The sequence below is a fragment of the Herpailurus yagouaroundi genome, unplaced genomic scaffold (assembly GCF_014898765.1).
Source record: "Herpailurus yagouaroundi ecotype Mexico unplaced genomic scaffold, PumYag 159, whole genome shotgun sequence".
Classification (NCBI taxonomy): Eukaryota; Metazoa; Chordata; class Mammalia; order Carnivora; family Felidae; genus Herpailurus; species Herpailurus yagouaroundi.
In genome coordinates this window covers 53,058,894-53,083,163 of record NW_024412400.1, presented here as the reverse complement: position 1 = coordinate 53,083,163, position 24,270 = coordinate 53,058,894, and the positions used below count along the sequence as shown (strand labels likewise).

General features: G+C 46.8%; 1 protein-coding gene across 1 annotated transcript in view; it reads left to right on the top strand.

The window, feature by feature from the left end:
- Window positions 1-302: 302 nt before the first annotated feature.
- The window catches only part of RARRES1 (retinoic acid receptor responder 1), a 58,415-nt gene continuing 34,447 nt past the window's right edge, over window positions 303-24,270 (top strand). Inside the window, exons 1-5 of the mRNA XM_040481129.1 lie at window positions 303-432; window positions 894-1,065; window positions 2,888-3,833; window positions 19,015-19,077; window positions 21,798-21,981. Of these exons, the coding sequence (XP_040337063.1) occupies window positions 303-432; window positions 894-1,065; window positions 2,888-3,833; window positions 19,015-19,077; window positions 21,798-21,981 (1,495 nt within the window). The remainder of the gene's footprint in view (window positions 433-893; window positions 1,066-2,887; window positions 3,834-19,014; window positions 19,078-21,797; window positions 21,982-24,270) is intronic.

Genomic DNA, 24,270 nt, shown 5'->3' with positions numbered 1-24,270 from the left:
GCAGAGCCCAGTGCAGGGCTTGAACTCAGAAACTGTGAGATCAGGACCTGAGCTGAAATCAAGAGTCAGACACTCAACCAACTAAGCCACACAGGCACCACCTTTTTATTTTTTTTTTTATTTTATTTTTTCTCCAGCTAAGACAGCTGAAGAGTGGATTTATTGTACATGGGTCACATTCAACCACAAATGAAAACAGAATTAGTCCCAAAGGTCACAGGTCCAAAGCAAAGGATCAAAAGAGACTGTTTTGGTATGAGCAAGGCAAGTCTCTCAAAGGTGGTGGTTGCAATTAGATGGCAATGGATGTTCTAGATCCACCGAATCAAGTTCTAGAAAGTAGGCGTGTAGTCCAACAATTGGTACCAGTGTCCCTGGCATCTGGCTTTCCTTATTTCTGCTCCTGTGGCTCCATGGGTGTACAAGCTAGCGGTTTACTCAGAATTCTACCTCATCTTTCTTCTTTTACACTTCAGCCTGCGCATTTACTTCTTCCTCCACTTGGCTCTCATGGTGCAGAGATTTCCAAGAAGATGGCGCTAAGGCTGAGAAAGCGCCAGAGGCCCCTCACATCTTTTTTTTTTTTTTTTAAACATTTATTTATTTTTGAGACAGGGAGAGACAGAGCATGAACTGGGGAGGGTCAGAGAGAGGGAGACACAGAATCCGAAGCAGGCTCCAGGCTCTGAGCTGTCAGCACAGAGCCCGATGCAGGGCTAGAACTCACAGACCGCAAGATCATGACCTGAGCCGAAGTCGGCCACTTAACCAACTGAGCCACCCAGGCGCCCCCCCCTCACATCTTTTATAGAAAGAACCTTATCTCCAGTTCTGCATCTCAAAGAATTCATTCTTACTAGTTCAAGCTAGAAAGGCTTTCTCCTTAATCTCAGATTCAGAAACCTATCACAGCCATCCCAACCCAGACCTGCATTCTAGAGCCCTTGGCACTGCGGGTGCCCTCTGCCTGGCTACCGAGGATCTGGTGGGGTGTAGGTGTGATGTTTCAAGCCCTGGGTCTTATTCCCATCTCTGGAAACTTGCTGTAGCCGGTGTGAGCATCAGGTAGCTTATGGGCCCGTGCTGAGGACAATGAATTTCTCCCTGAGTCCTAGGTATTTTCAAGGGAGAGATCAGAAAGCCAAATGTTGTATGCAAACAGCTCACTGTCGAGCAGGGCTTCTTTTCTTTCCTTGACCAGCAAAGTGCTTTCCTCCAGGGGTTTTAGGACAATTATTACATTACAGGCCTGGGGACATAGCATGGGAAATATAAAGATCTCTAGGGCTTAACTGAAACAAAAACTAACGTCACCTTAGAGCATGCAAGATGCAGACCCAGGGAACCAGGTGACCCACACTTTCTTCACAAGTGTCCCTGGTTCCAAGGCTCAGAGAAAAGGATCATCTCAGTCACACCTGAGCTTTGGTTAAACAGCTTTCAGTAGTCAAGGATTGATTATCCATATACTCCTCCCAATCCCACCTCCCTTCACTTTCACCTGCTGAAGAGAACAGAAAAGGGATATAGAATCACATTTTCTCGCTTGCTAATAGCTCTAATAATAGGTTAAGAAGGCTAAAGAGTACAATCACGCACATAGCCATTACTGTGTGCCTAGCACCGTTGGAAGCGCTTTATGTATGTACAGATATTAGCAGATGCAAACCATTAGGAGGCACCGCAAAAGTGCAGAGCAGTTGAGTCACGCCTCAGCTCACACTAGTGAAGCTGGGGGTCTGGCTCCAAGTCCAAGCTTCCCACTGTTGCGCTACCAGCAAGAGATGATGGCAAAGAACCAAAGACTTGCAGTTAGAATAAACCCCTCCCACCTCCAGCTCCCTCTTGCAGAGGCAACCACTGTTAGCAGTTTCCAATTGTCCTAGACATTCTGCGCAAATGTCCAGAAAGGAGTTGTGGTGTTACATTCTGTGGCCTCACTCATGTATGAATAGGAAATGTTTTCATCATTTTCCTAATAATTGATATCATCTGTGCTTTCTAATCATTGATTTCATCTGTGTGGGGATGCTTGCAACTGGTGATATCAGGGGTGAGGGACGGGGAGAAAACTAAGTTGTCAATAAAGAGTACTCAGGCCTTTACAAAACAGTCCATCCATCCCAGTGCTTCAGGATGGGACTTTTCGCCATGGTCCAGGTTCAAGTCTCTAGCGGATTCCTTCTCCTCCTGCAGGGTCTTTTCCCCCTCCCACTCCTCCTGATCTGCTCTTCTTAGAGAAGAGCCTGAGAGACTGGAGCTGACAGTTTTCCAGCCTGGGAGCTGTCACTCCTTAAGGACCAGCCTGGCCTTAACCAGCTTAACCTTCACCAGCTGGCTCAGCCCAAAGTTGGTGGGATCTGCCAATAGGGTCTTCTCAAGGTAGGGAGTAGCTGAGGTAGTCCCAGACTGTCCTCCAGTGCTGGCACAAGCAGACCCCTTACACACACACACACGGCAGCCTTATAACTTTGGTTCCTGCTAGTAGTATCCGCCTTAGCAGAAAAATTAGGAATTCTTCAACTGTTATAACAAAATCATGCTCAAGTTGGCTTAAACAATACATTTGGTTTATTGGTTCTTAAAACTCTAAAGTCTAGAGCTAGGGCAGGCTTCAGGTGGGTCTTGAGTCAGCAGGACTTCATTTCACCTTGAAATCATCTCCAAGGACTTGATTTCTTTCCATGCCTCATTCCTGCCTCCCCCCCCCCCCCCCCAGTTGTCTTCACCCTGATGCCTACTTTCCTGAGGGTGGCAAGATGGCACCAGCACCTTCTGGGGCTACAGGCTTCCTCTCAAAGGCGCAGCAAGGGGAGGGCTCGCTCTCTAGAGGAGCAGCTTCCCTCCAAGACCTCACCAACAATTCATGACTCACTCACCCAAATAGGGGCCTGAGTCTTCACCTGAACCACCCTCACCCCCGCAATGACCAGGGGGTGAAGGTCCTGCTGACCACTTACAGCCTCCTCTCCAGCCCCAGCTTTCTGAAGACCTGTCCCAGTTCCAACGTCACTGTGCCACAGGGACCCCCATCAATGCTGGCTGCGTCTCTCCCACTTCTCTCCACGGCCCCCAATTTCACTGTGTGCGAAACCGAAGTTCCAAGCCTTGGAGAACTGAAGCAGGTTCTAAAACCCGAAGGGTTTCGAAATCTCAGCAACTGCAGAGGAGAGAAGCGGGCTCACGGACTGGGCTGGGGGCGCGGCGCAGGGTGGCGGCGGGCAAGTCGTGCTCCCTCGGGGAAGGAGTCTCCATTGCCCCCCTCGTCCCCTGCCAGCGCAGCCGGGGCTGGACATCTCCGGCCCCGCGCCGCTGAGGCGCCGCCGCGTCCCGGCATCGAGCCGGAAAGCTGGGGCCCGGGCGGAGTGGGGCGGGGCGGAGGGGCCCAGGGGCTGGAAGCAGCGCCGAGAGGGCGCGGCCGGGCACGGACCCGAGCTCCGGGCAGCGGGCCGCCCCGAGGGCGGAGGGGAGTGGCCCGCCGCGGCCTTATTTCCTCGAGCGCCGGCGCAGCTCACTTGGAGCCTGTCCGTCGAACGCCGCGCTCTCCTGCGTCCATGCCGCCCCGCCTGCAACCGCCGCTCGCCTCTGGGACCGGGCGCCCGCGCGCCGCGGTTCTGCCGCTCGCGCTGCTGCTGTCGCTCGCCCTGCAAGGGGTGGCGGCGGCACCCGCGGGGGCCGGGGAGCCCGAGGACTCCCTTCGGCGCCAGGACCCGGAGCTCCCGCGCGGACTCCTGGAGCAGGCGGCGCGCGCGGCGCTGCACTTCGTCAACTTCCGCGCGGGCTCGCCCAGCACCCTTCGCGTGCTGGCCGACGTGCTGGACGGCCGCGCCAGGGTGAGTGCGGGCGCCACGCGGCGGCGCACCGTGGGGGCATGACACTTGTGTGCGCGCCTGCCCGCCCAGCGGCGGATCCGAGAGTGGGTCTGTGAGGAGTACGGCGTTGTGGGAGATCGGCGGCCGCGAAGCGTTCAGGCCGTGGAGCGGTCCGTGGTTGTGCGCAGTTCGCAGAAAGCTGGGTGGCCCTTTCGGCATTTATGAGACCATAGATTTTTTTTTACAGGGCAGCTCCCATTCCTGGGAAAGAGGTGCATGGGGAAACTGAAGAACAGGCCCCAAAGGCAAGGCTGGATCTTGTCTGGGAGTACCCAGAGGTGGTTGTGAAGGGGGTGGTCGCTGCGCGGCCCACCATGGCCCCAACAGAAGTCCTGGGCGGGATTTCCAAAAACTATGCCAGTTCCCCTGCGGACCGTGGACGGAGTGCCTTTTAATTGCAGGAGACCCTGCAAGGGCTTCAGGGTAATGTGGTTGGAATTTACGCGTTGGCCTGGGCAGAAACCTTGGTAATACTGGCGTCTGCTTTAAGGGGAGTGAGTGGACCAGAGCTGTTTTCCCTGTGAATGCAATGAATGAGAATTTGGCAGCTCGTTATTTGGTTGCTAATTTACAGGCTCTGGCTGTAGGAACCATGAGATCATGACCTGAGCTGAAACCAAGAGCATGACCCTTAACGACTAAACCGACTGAGCCACTCGGGAGTTCCTATAAATTAGTTCTAAAGAGTGTTCTAGATTGCTCTAGACTTGGTGTCAGATACAGAGGTGGAGAGGACATTTTGGAAACTCAGCCTTGGTTCGTCAAAGACTTAATCTTGTACCTGAGGTTGTTAAATTTATTGACCGCTGAAATAAAATTTTTCCTAGAAAAAGGCAACCTACTCTCCTCACCTGTTTTGACAATCCTTACTGGCTCAGGGAGAAAGTTGTTCAGTTTTACTAGCCCAACAGAGAAGTGCAGAAACAGAGCTTGAGAACTTTCTATCCAAGTAGCCACCTCCCAGAGCCCAAAAAGAGTGTCCCTGAAGATTTGCTCCCTGGTTTTCATTGAGGAGGGTTCCTTACAGAAAACCAAGCTCGGTTTTCAAATTCAGGAATTGTTTTCTTCCTTCCAAAACCATAAAAGCTAAATAATAACACTTTGCTTTTTTATGCATTTAGTCATCCCCTTGAAAGAAAGATTAAATACTTGGCATCTTTCACAAAATAATCAAACTAAGCTCTCAAAACACAAGTGAGTTAAGTAAAAATTCCTCTTCTCTTCCACAAAGAACTCAGTGTTTTTCATCAGTAATAGTATAACGTTCCTGAATTTTAAGGAGATTCTCCTTTTGACGAAAACAAACAAACAAAAAACCGGTGGGGGAGTAAATCAACACATTAGAGGCAGATATGCATGAGATGGGGGAGGAAGAGTTAATACGTAGGGGAATCCAGGGCATTGACCCTAAGAAAGCATAACTTCCTATTGTCATTTGGTTTACCTTTACATTTCTTCTGAAAATGGTTATACATGTTTTAAAAAAATTTTTTTAATCTTTGTTTTTGAGAGAGAGAAAGAGTGCAAGTGGCGGGGGGGGGGGGGGCAGAGAGAGAGGGAGACACAGAATCAACCCAAAGGAGGCTCCAGGCTCTGAGTTGTCAGCACAGAGCCTAATGCAGGGCTCGAACTCACGAACCACCAGTTCATGACCTGAGCCTATCTGATGCTTAACCGACTGAGCCACCCAGGAGCCCCACAAGTGTTTTTAGATCAAGGAGCCAGGAAAGCGAGCTCAGTGACTTTCAGGGCCAAGAATTTCCAGAGGCTAAAGTGTTTTCAGTTTTTCCCAGCAATTTGGTGAAATTTTCCCTCCATTCCTCTGCCACCTCGAAACATCACCACTAAGTGAAGACAGACCCCCCCCCCCTTCAAGGGTGATCAAGGCAGCCAGGGGCAAAGTGTGTCTTAAATTTGTGGCAGTGGCCTGCCAGAGTCCTGCGGGGTAGCAGAAGCAGAGCAGGGGGCGGCTTGAGTGTGTGTGCTGTTTCTACTGGGGAGCTGCCATGGGCTGCCTTTCCAGAATGTGGGTGACCAATTGGTGTGGTGTTGTAGGGAACCCATATTCTAGCCCCTGTTTTACCTCCAGTGAGCCACACAACCTAGAGAAGAAAGATCATGTCTTCTCTGGTTATACCCTCATTTGGAGTGGAAATAATCCATGTTCTGCCGCCCATGCTAGGCAATTTTTAAGAGTTCTTTCTATAAGATGATACAAGTACCAGTGGTAAAGTATAAAAATGTGAGTTACCATTATACTGTCTGAGGGTGATCCATTTATCTATGAGTTATTTGTTGAGCACTTACTATGTGCCAGACACTGGGCTACACATTATGGCCCCAATTCAGATTGGGCTGGGATCATCCGGGAAACCCTCTTTGAGATTCACTCAGTTTTGAAGCAGTGTCTCAGCTACGTGAATGAGGAGCACAGACACCAACCACCTGCATGGAACTTTCAGCATAGTGGCTTAAGGAATTTCTGCTTTAATTACAAGAACAGTCATAGTATGGACAAGAAGTAAAAAAATAGTAAATCCCCAAAACGGGTCTGCATTCTTGATTCAATCAGTGCATTTCCAGAGCGAGTGCTCACTTGCTACACAATGTCCCTCATCCATGACTGAGCCCAGGGTGAGCAGGTGGCTGGGTATGTGTGAGAAGTGTAGCCAGTAGGGAGCCCTCTCCACCCATGAGGTCCCTGCACCCCTTTGTAAGATGAGAAGCAGGGACCAAGTCAGGAGTTTTCAAAATAATGGCCCCCATATTGGGTTAAGAAATCAGTTTAGTAGGTTGTAGATGTTTTAACAAAATTGTTTAGAATACAAACTACTGGAGTGTGTTGCAAAAGTAAGAGTAAATAGTATCTAAGATGTGTTTCAAATATACATGTATGAACTAGGTGATTATGGAGAATGAAATTCTTGATCTTGGTTTCAGCTAAGAAGATTTTGAAAGCCAGTAAACCAAATGATTTTTAAGATCTCTTCTCGCCTGGAAATTTCCTGGATTCTAAGTGATTTCTTAGTTCTGCAAAAATCCCTCATTTTAGAAACACTGTTGCCCTCTCGTGGTGAAATGCAGTGATAGCTGTGGTAGGAAATGTAGCCAAGTTTTGAAAAGAAATCAATGCTAGCTGCTGAAAGAGGCATTCTGGTTTGTTTACGAATTGTAGGGAGAGATCACACACCACAGCTTGTGTTCCTTCACTGCCCTACCTGGTGGCATCTCTTTTCTGGCTTTACACTACCCTCCACCACCAAGGGAACTTCTGTTTTTCTGATACCATGTAGCACAGCCTCATTACCCACAGTGCAGGGTGGTGGGAGAGTTTGGGGTTGATAACCGGGATATCCTGGATCAGCCCCACTCCTGACTCCTCCCTCCCCTTAAGAGGCTGCCCCTTACACTGAGACAAGTCTCAGCAAGTACTGAGACCACTTCCCCTAGCAGTTGATGAGAGGCCAGCCAGCCCTTCCCTGACATTTAAAGATCTTTGTGTGCACATACTTCATGAGAAAGGCACCCATTCAGGAATCAGCCATTGTTTGAGGATTGGTCACTTAGGGTGAATGCCCTCTTACATTTCTTGGTTCATTTGTTTGGGGGAGGGAGGTTAGGCCCATACCCCAAATGTTTCTATTTAAATTAAAATCAATAAATATAAATGAATCACCTATTTTTTGGTACAGGGCAAGGGCCTTTTAACTGTCACCCCTTGCAGTTTCTGTAGCAAGAAAACTCAGCCGTTATGGATCACCCATGTCTTTCCTTTTGGTTTACTTACAGTGCAGGGGAGCGCTTGCAAAGGATACAGCGCATAATCCTCTACTTTTACCCTTTTTTCTTCTTTCTTGCTCAGTCTTGACTCACCCACACCCAATTCAACAGCAAGAGTTTTAGACACTTCATCAATTCCTTCTACAAATTTACCTTGGATTTTGTGGACATGACACTTCTATTTCACACCCACGCTTCACCAGTTTACCTGACACTTAATTTTCAATTAGATAATAGCCACACCTGGCAGGAGCAAGTTTGGGAGCAAAACAATGGACTTTTGGTAAGTCTCGGGCCACCAGTGGGACAGACAGGCTGGGCTACTGTGGGTACCCACCCACAGAGCCTGTCTGCTGAGCCACAGGCATTTAGGAGAGCACTTGCTCTACTAAGAAAAGCCTTCCTTTATCACTTTCCAATCTATACTTTCACTTAAGGAAGTCTCCTAACTGCTTTTACAGCCATCACGAAAGAACCCGGGTGGGATTTGCAAGATGAGCATAGTGTTCCTCACTGCCCTCACCCTGCTCTGGGAAATGAAACCTAATGATCCTGAGACCACAAAACAGAGATACACTCTCTCCTTCTTTCCCAGGCATCCCTTGTGCTGAAAAGGCACAGGTGCACCCAAGGTCTCCACCCAACCTCTCACTACAGCACCCATCTGGTCTGCAGGCTCTGACTGCAGAGTCTGGGTTTAGCGTGGGATGGGAAAGGCCATCTGACCCAGATGATAAACTTAGGCCTTGGCCTCTTTGGCACTTAGCCCCACTCACCCAAGCCAACTGCACCCAGATGAGCTAGTAAGTAGGAATGCTTTTGACCAGCTTGTAATGAATTGTTTTTGAACCATAAACATTTTTTTACCATCCCACAACACTTTCCACTTGTCTCGCCACATGTGGTGTCATAGCCAGGGATGTGTGTGATCACAGATTATGAGCAGCGGCCCCATTTAAAGATCACTGGCGGTGGGTCATGAACCTAACCACCAGGAGTCTGGCTTGGTTGCACATCCTTCCTTGAACAGCCTAGGCTGTTCTGCTGGAGATAGAATATAAATTCTCAACACTAAAATGACTGATTAATGAGGCACAGAATGTTAAATACACACACACACACACACACACACACACACACACAGTGTCCCAAATCCAACCTGACCTTTGATCTCAGTGTATGGACAATGAGTCACCCTAGAGATTTATCCTCTCACATGCACCCTTGGCATTTAGTTGCCTTTGCAGTGGTGCCTCAATTGAAGGCGTTTTACAATTGAAGGCGTTATTCAGGATGTTTCTAACCAGTAAAGTCAAGTTATCAAGGGGTCTTGTAACTGTTTGCAAGGGGTATGTAAAACCATGATGGTCACAAAAGGACCTGCCCATGAAGAACACATAAAGAATCACTAATAGTAGTGGGTGGCTCAGTCAGTTAAGTGTCAGACTTTGGCCCAGGTCTTGATCTCCCAGTTCATGGGTTTGAGCCCCGCGTCAGGCTCTGTGCTCACAGCTCAGAGCCTGGAGCCTGCTTCGGATTCTGTGTCTCCCTCTCTTTCTGCCCCTTCCCTGCTCACTCGTTCGCTCTCTCTCTCAAAAATAAACATTAAAAAAAATCTTAAAAAGAACCCCTAACATCTATAACTAGTTTCATTGCTGTAACAAATACCCACAAACTTTGTAGGTTAAAAAACTCCACACGTTTATTCTCTTACAATTCTGGGGGTCAGAAGCCCAAGTGAGTCTCCCTGGGCTAGATCAAGGTGTTGGAAGGGCTGTGTTCCTTCTGGAGACTCTAGGGGAGAATCTGTGTCCTTGCCTAGTCCAGTTTCTTGGCTCATGCTTCTATCTTCCAAGCCAGCAGCAAAGCATCTCCTGAATACAACACTACCATCTGCTTCTTTTCATTTTCTTAATGTTTATTTTTGATAGAGAGAGAGACAGAACGTGAGCAGAGGAGGGTCAGAGAGAGAGGAAGACACAGGTGCCTCATTCCTGTCTGCTTCTAATAACTCTTGCAAATATTCCACCTGGATAATCCAGGATGTCTGCCCGTCTTAAGATCCTTAACTGGAGGATCCTCAAGCCTCCGGTTGGTGAAGTCCCCTTTGCTATGTTAAGTAATATATTTACAGGTTCCAGGAATTAGGAGGCAGGCATCTTTGGGGGCCATTATTCTGCCTACGTCACCCAGTTTCTGGGGTAGCTGTGGGCTCCTGCAAGTACTTACCACACTGCTGGACATGGGACTGTCCCCAAGAAATGGCAGCTCTTGCTCACACCTCTTGTCTGGCTGATCTCTGCAGCCTTAGTGATCTCCTCGCCTCCAAACATGTCTGCCCTTTACACACAGTCTTGGTACTTGACCGTAGGCAGCTTTGTTCTCGCTCCTCAACAGGAGTATGTCTGTTTCTATACTACGGAAGACAACCTCTCTGTTTCCTCCATTCTTCTGACAGAGGGTCCTGTAAGAGACAAATTATTATGTATTTGTTCAATGAAATTAAAGGTAACTGGAAGGGTGATGGGACCATTGGCCCTCTGGAATACAAGCTAGGCCAGGCCCTGACCTACTCCAGCCCTTCTAGAAGAATGAGGGGGACCCAACACTTAGTATCCCTCTTACAACCACCTTTTCTAATCAGCCACACCCTGAGCTAGAGGGGAAACCAAGGGTAACACTGTCTCTGGCCACTTCCACTTTAACTTCTTTAGAAGGGTCAAGAACTTGTAACCAGAGTTGGCTAAACAGCATTCTGTGTCTTTCTATCCACTGCTACTTAACCTAATAAAGCAAAGTGTCCACGTGCAAAGGTCTCCTTGGACCCCATAGGATGGGGCATGATCTGAAGGTCACTGACTTTTGCTCCAAATACTATTTGCTTTATCTGGCATTGCCTAAGAGACAGAAAATGCAATAATTCCAGAGTATAATGTAATACACTGAAGCTCTTTCTGTCCAGAACATAAGAACAGCACAGCAATTTTTATCCACAACTGATTTGTTTGCTTGTCTCCAACTAAGCCTGACTCATAAAACTAACCTTACAAAATGAACAAGTTTGCTTTTACTGAAATGGCATGGCATTTATATTTTCTTACCGAATGTGAAGGATGGAGGGGACATTTAGAAGTGGAGTCTGTCAGGCCAGCAAGGCCCAGTGTGTGTGGGAAGGGATATTACAATCACCTGGGAACTGGTTGACAGCTAGAGGCGTCCCCACCACCCACTCCCTTGACCTGAAAGCATGATGCTTAAAGTTGTCACCACTGCCTCTAAAGCAACATGAAGGGACTGTGGTTAGAAACCAACTGCAAAGAGAGGAAAAACAAGGACAGCATTTCTCCAAAGCACAGGGTTTTGTTTTCTAAGAATTAGCTTTTGGCAGAATCAGGTCTTTAAAAACCCCCAGAGTCCCAGCATTTTCATGGCCTCCCCATGGCAGGTGACAGCAAAGCTTCTTGGGGACGCCATCCCTGCTCTTTACTTGGTTCCAAGTTTTGAGTGAGTTTAAAGGCAGTCTTAGGTTTCTAAAATGGAATAAATAGATATTCTCTATCCCTCATTAAGTTCCTCAGGTTTATTTCTAATATCCACATCAATATTTCAGTGACTTGACTTTAAACAAACAAACATGGGGTAGTATCTAATATAAAGATAGTCCAGATACACGCTGGAAGAAAAATATTTGATCCATTGACATGAAAACAAACTTTTGTGTTTTATATTAAAGCAGCTTTTTTACTGAAAATAAGCCATGACTTCGTAGAGTATTAGAATGGATAGTTTTAACTTCTTCATGCGTATGTAAATGTCTTTACGTGTCAAAGTAGCTCTCCATGTAATAGGAGGCAGGGAATGAACTTTCTTCAATGTTTTGTTAATTGGAACTATTTCTGTCCAGAGTGCCCTCTTTGAATGCTCCTGCTTGCAAAAGAGCACATCCTGTGTTGTCATAGAGCTTACCTATTACACTCCCTGAAACAGGGGCTAGACCCACCATCTTCACTTTCTTTTTTTTTTTTTTTTCCCTAGAGTATTTTTTTAAATTTATTTATTTAAATCCAAGTTAGTTAACATATAGTAGACTGATGGTTTCAGGAGTAGAATTTAGTGATTTATTACTTACATATAACACCCATTACTCATCCCAACAAGTGTCCTCCTTAATGCCCATCACCCATTTAACCCATCCCCACTCCCCACCTTCCAGCAACCCTGTTTGTTCTCTATATTTAAGAGTCTCTTATAGTTTTCCTCCTCTGTTTTTATCTTATTTTTCCTTCCCTTCCCCTATGTTCATCTCTTGTGTTTCTTAAGTTTCACATATGTGTGAAATCATATATTTGTCTTCCTCTGACTGCTTTTGCTTACCATAATGCCCTATATAGTTCCATCCACATGGTTGCAAATGGCAAGATTTCATTCTTTTTGATGGCTGAGTAATATTCCAAGTAATATTCCATTCTGTGTGTGTATATATATATGTATATATATGTATATATACACATACCACATCTTGTTTATTCATTCATCAGTTGATGGACATTTGGGCTCTTTCCATAACTTTGCTATTGTTGATAGTGCTGCTATAAACATGGGGGGGTGCATGTATCCCTTCAAATCAGCATTTTTGTATCCTTATCCTTTGGATAAGGCCCCATGACCTAATTGCCAGAAGCACTACATCAACCAAACCTTGAGTTCACATTCCTCCGTTGCATTTGGTCCCCATGATAGCCTCTGGCCCTCAGAATTGTCCTGTGCTCAGTTCCCCATTCGGCTGTATTCTAGTGACTGTCACATGGAGAGGTACTTGTCACTTCTACCCCTCCCTCAGAGCCCCAGTGATTTCACTCTGCGCCTACAGAGAAGGCCTCTAATGGTCTTCCCCAGAGCAGCAGCAGCAGAATCCCCTGGAACTCATTGATGTGCAGATTCTCAGATCCCATCCCACATTTGCTGAATCAGAATTCTGGAGGGGCGCCTGGGTGGCGCAGTCGATTAAGCGTCCGACTTCAGCCAGGTCACGATCTCGCGGTCTGTGAGTTCGAGCCCCGCGTCAGGCTCTGGGCTGATGGCTCAGAGCCTGGAGCCTGTTTCCGATTCTGTGTCTCCCTCTCTCTCTGCTCCTCCCCCGTTCATGCTCTGTCTCTCTCTGTCCCAAAAATAAATAAACGTTGAAAAAAAAAAAAAAGAATTCTGGAGGTGAGGCCCAGCATGCTGTGCTTTAGCAGGCCTTCTAAGAGTCTCTGTTGCAGCTTGTTTTAGAGCCATCACTCCAGAACAAAGTCTCTGTAAGAGGCCTTCTCTAAGCTGGCCCCAATCTACCCTCTTAACCTTGACTCCAAGTATATCCCTCAGTGAACTTGCCAATTTCCCAACCTGGCTGCTCACCTCCATGCCAGGGCTCACACTCCCTTCCTTGTACTGGGTGCCTGCTCCCTTTCTCTCGGTCTCTCTCCTCCCTGGAGAATTCCCCACCTGCACTGGCTCGTGCGCCCCTTTATACCTTACCTGCCACAGTGTATCCAGGGCTGCTTGCAAAATCTCAGATCATCTTCACTTCCATGCTGTTGTGGGTTGTGGTGTCCTCAAAAAAAAAAAAAATGTTGAAGTCCTAAGCCGCCTACCTGTGATCATGACCCTCCCTGGAAATAGAGGCTCTGCAGATGCAGTTGGGTTAAGATGAGGCCATATCGGATTAGCGTGGGCTCTACATCTGATGATCGATGTCCATAGAGGATGACCACATGAAGACACAAACAGGAAAATGCCATTTAAAGACAGAGCAGAGACTGAAATGTTGCAGCTGCAGCCAAGGGATGTTGGGGATTGACGGCCACCACCAGAAGCTAGCTGGGGAGAGGCATGGAGGGATTCCACCCAGTGTCTCCAAGGGAGCATGGCCCTGACAACAGCTTGATTTGGGACTTGTAGCCTTCAGAACTGTGAGAGGATCAGTTTCTGTTAAGGCACCCAATTTGTGGTTCTTTGTTACAGCAGCCCTGGGAAACTGATACACATGCCGGGTCTGGCTGTCTCCCTTCCAGGCTTGGTGGTCTTGTCTGTGGGAACCAGTCAGTCTCCCTCCTCCTGCCCCCTCCCCTCCCCCCACCCCATGCACACATTACAGAGCTTTCTTTCCACCCTCTCTTGGAGGATGCTGGTTCTGTTAGTACAACCTCCGAGCCATATAAGGGAAAAGCAGCAATCAGGAGCCAGGCTTTATTACTTACTAGCTCTGTGACTTTGGGTGGTTGACTCCATTTCTTCATCTTTAAAACGGGCAATGGTAGTATCTACCCCAAAGGGCTCTTGTGATGTGATCATACAAGGCACTGTGTAGAACCACAAGAAGCATGTAGTGAGAGCTCATTGTATATATTATAGCTTTATCATTGTCCTTTCCTGGTGGCTTAGCAGGGTGCTTCACATGCGAGTACTTGATACTGATTGGGTAAGGATTCGAGGAGCATTTCTCTTACCCTGCCCCCAAAAGCCTAGTGTGCTGAGTTCAGTCATCCTTTGTATACTTTCCTTTGTACGCTTTCTCAAACAGGACTTTAAAAGCAGCCTGTTTCCCTCCCTACTGAAAGGGAAGCCCAAAATCAAAGTGCTAATCATTCCCCTAAAGAGCCCTTGTGAGGCTCAGCATGTGGAAAGTACACATGGGAGGTGGCTGCCTTTCCTCGTGGCCAGAGGGGACAAAACCAAGAAACCTAGGAAATAACACACACACACACACACACACACACACACACACACACACACCAGATTAGATATAATCCATGTCATTAGTCATCCCTGATTATAAAGCATTTTGTTCCAGGCTATAGCCCATAAATCCTCCTTTATACATAATTAAAAAGAAATCTGTAGCAAAGAGCTGCTAATTCATTCAGGTTATACAGTCACATGGTCATTTGCTTTGTTTGCTGACTTTTCATGAAAGAAAGAATATTCCAGAAAATATTAGAACAATGTGTTGTACCTCTTGCTGTGCTTTAAGAAACAGATATAAAACTTCCTAATGTGTCTCCTATTTGGACACGTGGGCAATGTCGGGACGTAAGGGTATGAACACTGTGACCTGCTATTCCAGGAACACTTCTTCCCTCAGAAAAGCCAGAACTGTTGTCCCGGTTTTAGGTTGGGCTCTTTCAAAAAATATCTATTTAGCTTTTTCTTTTTTTTTTAATAGCTGTGAATGAATGGATTAGCTTTGCACCATGTGGCTGTAGCAACCCTTGTGCCAGCTGCAGAGGGAGGACCACCCAACCTGAAGAGGTTGGCTCCATGCCGGGAACAGAACTTCTAAATTTGAAACCACATATAGTGAGTTTACCACACTCCTCAAATCTAATCCCACTAACTGTGAAAAACAAAGACCTAAGTTTCAGATATGGGGTGAGGACATCCATACTGTGTTACTTTGGACTTAACATTTTTATTTATTTTTTAATGTTTTTATTTATTTTTGAGAGAATGAGAGAGACAGAACATGAGTGGGGGAGGTGCAGAGAGAGAGAGGGAGACACAGAACCCAAAGCAGGCGCCAGGCTCTGAGCTGTCAGCACAGAGCCCGACATGGGGGTCAAACCCATGAAACATGAGATAATGACCTGAGTCAAAAGTTGGATGCTTAACCAACTGAGCCACCCAGGTGCCCCTAAAACATAAGATATTTTAAAAAATAAAAGGGTACCTGGGTGGCTCAGTCATTAACATCTGACTTTAGCTCAGGTCATGATCTCACGGTTCATGAGTTTGAGTCCTGCTGCAGGTAACGCAGAAGCCCCGCTTTGGGTAAGCACCAATTCTCTCTCTCTCTCTCTCTCTCTCTCTCTCTCTCTCTGCCCCTCACTCACTTGTGCCCTCTCTCTCAAAAAAATAAAACAGCCAGAGTGAAACACAATCCTGCAGCAGCCAGGCCAGAGGAGCACGAGACACTGTCCCAGATAGAGAAGGCACTGGCTCCTGCTGCTGGTGCCCATAGACCTTATCTCACGAGGACCGGCAAAGCTACCTCAGAGGAGCTCGTGACTCATCAAGAGAGGAGGGAGAGGCCTTTTTGGGAGATAAAAGTGCTGCGTCTTGATAAATGATAAAGTCCAACCCAAAATATAAAAATCTTATTTTGGGGGCGCCTGGGTGGCGCAGTCGGTTAAGCGTCCCACTTCAGCCAGGTCACGATCTCGCGGTCCGTGAGTTCGAGCCCCGCGTCAGGCTCTGGGCTGATGGCTCGGAGCCTGGAGCCTGTTTCCGATTCTGTGTCTCCCTCTCTCTCTGCCCCTCCCCTGTTCATGCTCTGCCTCTCTCTGTCCCAAAAATAAATAAAAAACGTTGAAAAAAAAATTTTTTTTAAATCTTATTTTGGACAAAACGTAGATGCTTTTAAGAGTGCCTCATTAAAACAAACTAAGGAAATCAAATCAGCAAGGAAAATAACTCTTCAAATGGACAGGCTCCATTCTGACTCAGCTCGCAGCCTTTGTTAATCAAGTTGTTTCTTTCCCTACAAAGAGTATGTACCTCACTTTGCCCCCATGTGTTTTCAAAAAAAAAATTGTTTTCAAATACTATCTTGGGTAGTTTATTTAAAATCTGCACAGTTGTGTCAAGGATAAGAAAGACCTTTGTGAATCCTTGTGTATGGTGAATAAGCATGCCCTAATGTATTATTGATCTGAAGGTTGGTGGTCCTCAGGATTCTTCTCTATGTACACGTATGTCTCCCCTGGGGGTTTGCATCCAATTCCCTGGCTGCACCCACTCTACCTCCACTGAATCTACCTCTGTAACATTCAGCTGCCCTCGGACTCCTCTCCCATGTTCCTGGGCACCAAAGGTTGTACCTGTCAACTCTGCCTCCTCCTGCTTTTCTCATGAATGGTCTCACTGCCCATCCCACCCATCTCCCCACTAGCAGCCTGAGGGGGTCCCTGACTCCTGTGCAGGAGGGCTGCACTCAGGGGGCCTCTGTGCAGATGAAAGGTCCCCCATGTAGCTGGGGAGAGGGCCCCAGGGCTGGTGCAACAAATGATTCAAGGCGTAGGACCTGCTGGCAAGCAGAGGTGCTGCCTTCTGTGAGGACTGGTTCTTTGTGGGTGCCGGTGTGGTATGGGAGTCACAGGCAGCAAGCCCACAGTTCCCTGTGTTTCTTTAACTTGGGCAGCAAAGACCCCAAACTTCTGGAGTTATGGAGACCGGGAGCTCCAGGCAGGAGTAAACCAAAGTAAAAGCAACCTTGAGACCGTGTTGACATTCTTCCGTAGCCTGGAATGTGGCCAGACTCTCGTTTCTAGCACAGATTTTTTTCTCTCCTTCATGTCTATAGATTTTACTAACGATAAGTGAACATACACTAAACTTTTACCCTGACCCAGGCACTAAGCCCTTCTAATACCCTATCTTAGGCTTCCCAACGCTCTAACTACTGTAGCTATGTTTACTGGGACACCCCCAAGTTCAGGATGAAGTTCCAAATTCTCTTCATTTAAAAAAAATAAAAAAGAAGTGAGGGATGCCTGGGTGGCTCAATCAGCTAGGCATCCAACTCTTGGAGTTTGACTCAGGTCATGACCTCACGATTCATGGGTTGGAGCCCTGCATCAGGCTCTGTGCTGGTAGCATGGAGCCTGCTTGGGATTCTCTCTCTCTCCTTCTCTCTCTGCCCCTCCTCTGCTTGCATGCTCTCTGTCTCCCTCTCTCTCAAAAAAAAAAAAAAAAAAAAAAGGAAGGCTTTCCATGACCTTGTGCCAACCTCCCACACAGCCTTTTTTCTAGCTTCATTGCCTCCCCTGGAATGCCAGCCCCTATATTCTGTTCCCACACCCTTGCCTGGTCAGTACCTCTTCCTCAAAGAACTGGTTCAGGCCCTACTCTCCATAGAAAGCCTTCCGCACTTAGCACCCTGCACCTGTGCAGCTGTCAGCCACACTGATGAGCACTCTATGTCTCTCTTGACTTGCCTGTTCCCACACAAGAAGTAGGTCTCTGGTAAGGCTGGACTGGATGTTGTATTTCTTTGTATCCCATTCCCCACTCCACCCCCACCCTGTGATTGGCATGGTCTGCGGCAAACAGTGAAAGAGAGTGAAGATAAATTTGTGTGTATGAATTCTGTAAACTGAAATCAATATTTCAACTTACACCAGAACTTTTTCAAGGTTGAAAATGAGCCCTAAAAAAACTGCCCCTGTGTAGTGCTCTTGGGGCTCCCTCTGCCCCAGGAACATCTATACATTCACATGTTTAAATATTCTTTACACAAACAGTTGCCAGAGAATCCTATCCCTCCATTCTCCAGCTTTCTAGAATTTTTTAAGGATCTGAACTAGGAGTGGGTGATATCTGCCTATTTAAAATCATAGTCCTGTTTGGTTGTTGTGTTCCTGGGCTAAGATTCAAAGGAAATCAATGTTTCCAAAGTCTACCTTAAGACTATATGAAATAACTTCAGCTCCATGCAGCAGAAATATCCTCTAGAAAATATTCCTTGTACTGAATGATCATTTTTCTCTGAAAAAAAAAAAAAAAGGTTAATGGCAAATAGCATAAAGCTCTTCTAAACCGTTTACATTGCCTCAGTGATATGGCTTTGTATACTCTAAAAATAGGCATTGGAAGTGATTACAAAGTCTAAAAGGCTAAACAGGCATTCCCAAAGTTTAGAAGTGTGCCTGCTGGTGAAAGCTGCTGGGGGAAGGAGAGGGCATAAAGCTGAGGACTTCTTCAGCGTCAGGGTCGGTACTCCATCCTGTCCCAGACTTCCTGACTCGCTGGCAGGTCCTGTCTGCCGCTGGGTCTGGGGGCGGCTGCTTCCCTGCTGTCCCTTCCAGCTCAGCTGAGGCCCCCTTCAGGGCAGCTCCTCAGCAGCCTTAGAGAAAGTAGCCACTCCTGCCCCACCTCTCTGTCTTCACTTCTCGCCATCAGAAAACCCCTTATTTATTACTGGGTACACCCTTGTTCCTGGCTCCCCTGTTGACCACCCCTGCCGCCCCCACCTGCCTCACAGCCGCAGCCCTGCGCCCAGGGAAGGCCGTGGAGAGGTGCTCACCCCCAACCCGCATGCACGCGTCTGTTTCTCATCTAGCTGCTCTCACAAAGTCACCTGGCTGCCTCAGTACAACCATTTCCCTTTCTCAACCTCCCTTTGTAGGTGTCAAACTACCAAGGAGAGTGTCATGATGAGACCAAAATTTGAGATATTCTCTCCTTCTAAAAAGTCATTGATTTTATTCCAGTATAAATGCTATAGCTGCCATTTGCATGCCATGGTATCCCAAGAGAGTGATTCTTGGATAGGAAGATGTTAACAGAACTTCTAACAGGCTAAGATTCGGTTTCTATGTTTCAGGTTAATCCAAAGAAGGAATGTCAGGTTGACCTGGTGTTTACCACAGATCGCTATAACCCAGAGGTAAGCTGCCATAATTGGTGAAGTATCCAATTAGCAACTCCTATGGATTTATTTTTTTTAAGGGGGAAAATCTGGGGGTGCCTGGGTGGCTCAGTCGGTTGAGCATCTGACTTTGGCTCAGGCCATGATCTCACAGCTCCTGAGTTCGAGCCCCACGTCGGGTTCTGTGCTGACAACTCAGAGCCTGGAGCCGCCTTTGGATTCCGTATCTCCCTCTCTCTCTGCCCCTCCCCCAGCTCACTCTGTCCCTCTCTCAAAAATAAATGTTAAAAAATTTTTAAAAAACAAAAGGTGAAAATCTGAATATATAGTGACCCAGAGGTTTGCATTTGTTTTGTTCTGCTTCGTTTTCTATTCTCCAGAACTGGAGAACGGAGCTGGGCAGGAACTCAGTATTTAAGGCCTTCGACATCATGGCCTTATGCAGGGCTACTTTTAAAACAGCCCACAGAGCCACCATCACCTCCTTCCTTTGCCCCTGGGAGGAAATTTCACAGTCCCCTTGGTGTCTCTTCTAGCACCTCTGAATGCTTAGAATGACTCACTCTCAAATGTCAACCTGCCTTCCTCCTGTCAGCTGGTGACATTTCTTGTTAGCGGGCCGACTTAGCACGAGGCCAACCCAGGAGCTTCCATACAGAAGTCTTCTGTAAAACACAGAGCAGTACCAACGTATGCCACAGGCATTATTAGTCCTTACAATCCTGACCGAGCAGGCCATGGTTTGCCAAGTTTCCTTTACCCGTCCATTCTTGGGAAGGGAGTAAACAGAAGACTCACACAGAAATTAGAGCCAGATGAACTTCCATGTGCTGGGCCAAGCTGGACGTCAGCAGCTGGAACATGGGTGGAGAGAAGACCAGCCCAGATGCTCTCTGTGTGGTGCTGAGTCAGCGCAGGCGGCATCACATTCAAGTGTCTCAGGGGGGCAGAGCTTCCTTCCTGGGGGTTGGGCGGGGGGCAGGACCCCCACCTCGCAACCCAGACTGAGTCTTCTGGAGGAATGCTTACCAGTCTATAGAGACAAGTTGTAACAAAATAACAATGTATTCTGACTTTGCTACTTCACCTAAGAATTAAGCATTTTCTTAAAGCTTAAAGAAGACCCCTTTGATCCTAGCATTGCGAACTGCAAGTTAGATTAAAGCTAAAGGGAAAACATTTCCTAGATCATTTTGACCGGCAATAGGTTTCTGTAAAGAGCATAGCTAGCTAATTGAAATGTTCCATTTCAGAGGATGAGAGTGCTTTGCTTTGATTCAGCTGTGGAGCTGTTTTGAGGGGACAAAAAGGAAAGTAAAAAGAAAACAAAACTGGTTCCTTTTCTCTTCCCTGGAAACGGCTTAGACATCAAAGGAGACTGTGTGCCAGCCCTCTCTTCTTCTGCCTTCCATAAGCCTCTTCCAGATGCCCCCTTCACCTTTTTTCTATGTTGTGCCGATAATTCAGATTTTAATGTACCACCAAAGCTCCTTCTCATTCAAACTAGCACTCAGGGGATTCAGGGTGGGGGAGAGGGGAGTCAACCACTGGAAAGCACACCTCAGTTTTTTTGAGTTAGCACTGTGCTAGAAATGGGCTTATTAAGCAGATCCAATTTTGATTGAAATTTGTTTGTGCTTTTTTGTTTCTTTTTTGGTTGAAACCAAAATAGTTTTGGGCGTTTCTTTTTTGGTTGTTACCATCCAGGTTAAACGACCATCCAGTGTAAACAACTGTAAAAGTACAAAGAGGTGAACTGCTCAACCAAGCACTCTGTAACAGGAGTTCTTAACTAGGGGCCCATGGATGGGTCTGGGTGGGGCCATGACGAGTGGCCACAAACTTCCTCAAATTCTAGGCCCAGTGTTGATGCTCCGAGCATACATGCAATTTTCTGGGAATAGGTTCCTGGCTTTTTTGTTGTTGGGGTAAGGAATCTGTGACCTGTAAGGATGGAGAAGGACTGTCTGACAGTTGAGTCCTACATTTGATGTTTACTTACAGCACCCAGTTGTCCAGATCCAGATGTCTCTGGATTGGAAACCAAGTGAGGATGATCCCAGAATACTCAGATGTCTGCATTTAAATGTGAATGCAAAAAACATCCCTTGAATTAGTCCCATTTGGGTGGCATCTGCCTACATTCCTTTCAGATGAGATCCTGGAGTAGAGAGATGGAATTAGTATAGAGGCAGGGCTCTGGCATCAGACAGACAGGAGCTCAATTCCTGGCTTACCGTTTACTAGCTGTGAGACATGGAGTAAATTCCTCTTTAGATTCAGTGTCTCGCTCTGTAAAATTGGAATAGGAGGACCGACTTCATAAAGCAGTATGAGGCTGTTGTCATTTTTGTTAATGGGGACAGCGTTATCTTTTAGTTTGAGTTAGCAAGCTTGAGGTCCAGCTAAGCATTTTGTTGGTCCATGGTAGAGAACCTTGAGTTTTGAACCAAGCAGTACTCAATAGACATCAGTGATATTTCTTTGGAGTAAGCCCAGCATGATTATATAAGGGGGTTGTCAGAAAGCACTTTAAATAACAGCAAATAGTGAAGGACTGTTGTATTCAGTTGTGAGCACACAAATCACTTTCTACAAAGCCAAGACTCCTGCATCTATTAATGCCAATGCATCCTGCCACATATAGGGAATTTCTCAGTCTTTTGTGTATCTGTGTATTGGAGTGGGTGGGGAGGGATCAGTAGCCATTGTGTTTAATTGCAAAATCTTTATTTCAGGACGGTGAGGAACGTTTGGGGAAATGTTCCGCTCGAGTGTTTTTCAGGAATCAGAAACCCAGACCGGCCATTAATGTGACTTGTACACGACTCATTGAGAAGAACAAAAGACAACAGGAGGATTACCTGCTTTACAAGCACATGAAGCAACTCAAAACCCCCTTGGATGTAGTCAGCATGCCTGGTATGAATCAGTGTCTGGAATTTCTATATTAAGGAATATATATAATTGCTAAATCTTAAAAAGAATGATTATTTATGGGGCGCCTGGGTGGCTCAGTCGGTTGGGCATCCAACTTCGGCTCAGGTCATGATCTCACAGTCTGAGTTCGAGCCCCGTGTCGGGCTCTGTGTGACAGCTCAGAGCCTGGAGCCTGTTTCGGATTCTGTGTCTCCCTCTCTCTCTCTCTGCCCCTCCCCTGCTCACGCTCTGTCTCTCTCTGTCTCAAAAATAAATAAAAACATAAAAAAAAATTAAAAAGAAAAAGAATGATCATTTAAATTTTTATCCCCATAATGGCACTTGAACTCAGAATGTGGTAGACCTTGTTACTGAAACAAAATGCAGAGGTATCCTTTTCCTATTCTTTGTCTCCAGGAAGCTATAGTAACGCCCTCAAGAGCTATCAGTACCCCTTTAATCTCCCCACTTCCCATCCTAGGCAAGATTCAGCAAGAGCTGAACCTTCAAAGAAAAGGTAGAGGTCTTTGTACTAGGATATGCACGTAGGGGTGCAGTTTTCCAAGTTGAGCCCAAAGCCTGAGGCAACGTTTCTAAAGATTTCTGGTAGCGGCTTTGGAAACTTTAAGTGATTAGACACCATTCCAGATCCCCACTGTGCCCATCACAGACTTCCACACCAGGGCTGGGAGAGCCAGCCTGTCTCAGGGCCTTGCTTGGAGGCTGCAGTGGAATCAGGTTTATCTCCTTTTAGGTCAAGAGCTAATGGGCAGTGGTGCCGTCTTTAATAAGAAATGAGCCCTGCCCTCTGAAGTGACTCAGCTGAAGCACAGCTCGTTTGTTCTGGAGCTCAGGAGAGCATGTGGGCAGCCGTTGAGACTGCACTTACTGGAAAATCCAATTTTCCAAACCACAAAAGTCATCTCTGGACTTGTGCTTGGGTATTGAGCTCGACATATGACCACTCTAGCACCGCGGCTCCCCACCGCCCCCCGCCCCATCCCACACTCTCTCGCAGCTCACTCGTTTGCCCAGCAACTACAACAGACCCGTGTCAACGTGGAAGGACCGGAGGTCTTCACTCCTGAGTGCGTCCGTGCTCTGTCCATTTGTGGAGACCAAGTGTTCTTAAAAACCTGCAGGCAGGGGCGCCTGGGTGGCTCAGTCGGTTGAGCGTCGGGCTTTAGTGCAGGTCATGATCTCACAGTCCGTGGGTTCGAGCCCCGCATCCGGGTTGTGCTGACAGCTCAGAGCCTGGAGCCTGCTTTAGATTCTGTGTCTCCCTCTCTCTCTGCCCCTCCCCTGCTCATGCTCTGTCTATCTCTGTCTCTCAAAAATGAATAAACATTAAAAAAAAAAAAAAAACCTGCAGGCAGAATACTGCTCCTTGCCTTTCTAAAATTCAGAAGCTTTAGGATGTTTCTCATAGTAATTCTCTGACAACTCCGCTTGAATTCTGTTCCAAAGAATTATGAGGAACAATTCAAATCTTATATCGTGGTAGAATTTGTGTGTATTTAGTAGTGTCTGAAATAAATGGGCTAATGACTAATGCTTAAAATCTACAGTTATTTCGGGATTTTTTTTTCTCTTTTAGCATTGGCTGGGGAAATAAGATTTTATATATTTTCCTTAGAACACAAATTTTAGAAATTGTATAGGACCTTTTCTTTGAATATTTGCTATAGGATCACTAGGTTTTGGACACTTTTTCTTTTTTGGAACTATTTATTTTTGTGAGGGAGAGAAAGTGCACTCGCAGGCACACATGTGCAACTAGGGGAGGAGCAGAGAGAGAGGGGGGGGGGGAACAGAGGCTCTGAAGCAGCAGCAAGCCTGACTCGGGGCTGAAACTCACAAACCGTGAGATCATGACCTGAGCCAAAGTCGGATGCCTAACCAACTGAGCCACCCAGGCGCCCCTGGATACTTTATGATAGTGCAGATAAACTGCATTATGTTCAGTTAATAAGTCCTATGTGCCCACAAGAATCATTCTGTAACAATGTAACTTAATGTGGCTTGAAGCTCCAAAAATTTTTTTAATAGAGGGCACCTTTTTATTAACAGAATTTACAAGTTCTGTTAGCATTTTTAAAATTATTTTTAATGTTTACTTTTGAGAGACAGACAGAGCATGAGCAAGCAGGGGGAGGGGCAGAGAGAGAGGGAAAAACAGAATCTGAAGTAGGCTCTGAGCTGTCCACACAGAGCCCGACATGGGGCTTGAACCTATGAACTGTGAGATCATGACCTGAAGTCAAACACTCAACTGACTGAGCCACCCAGGCG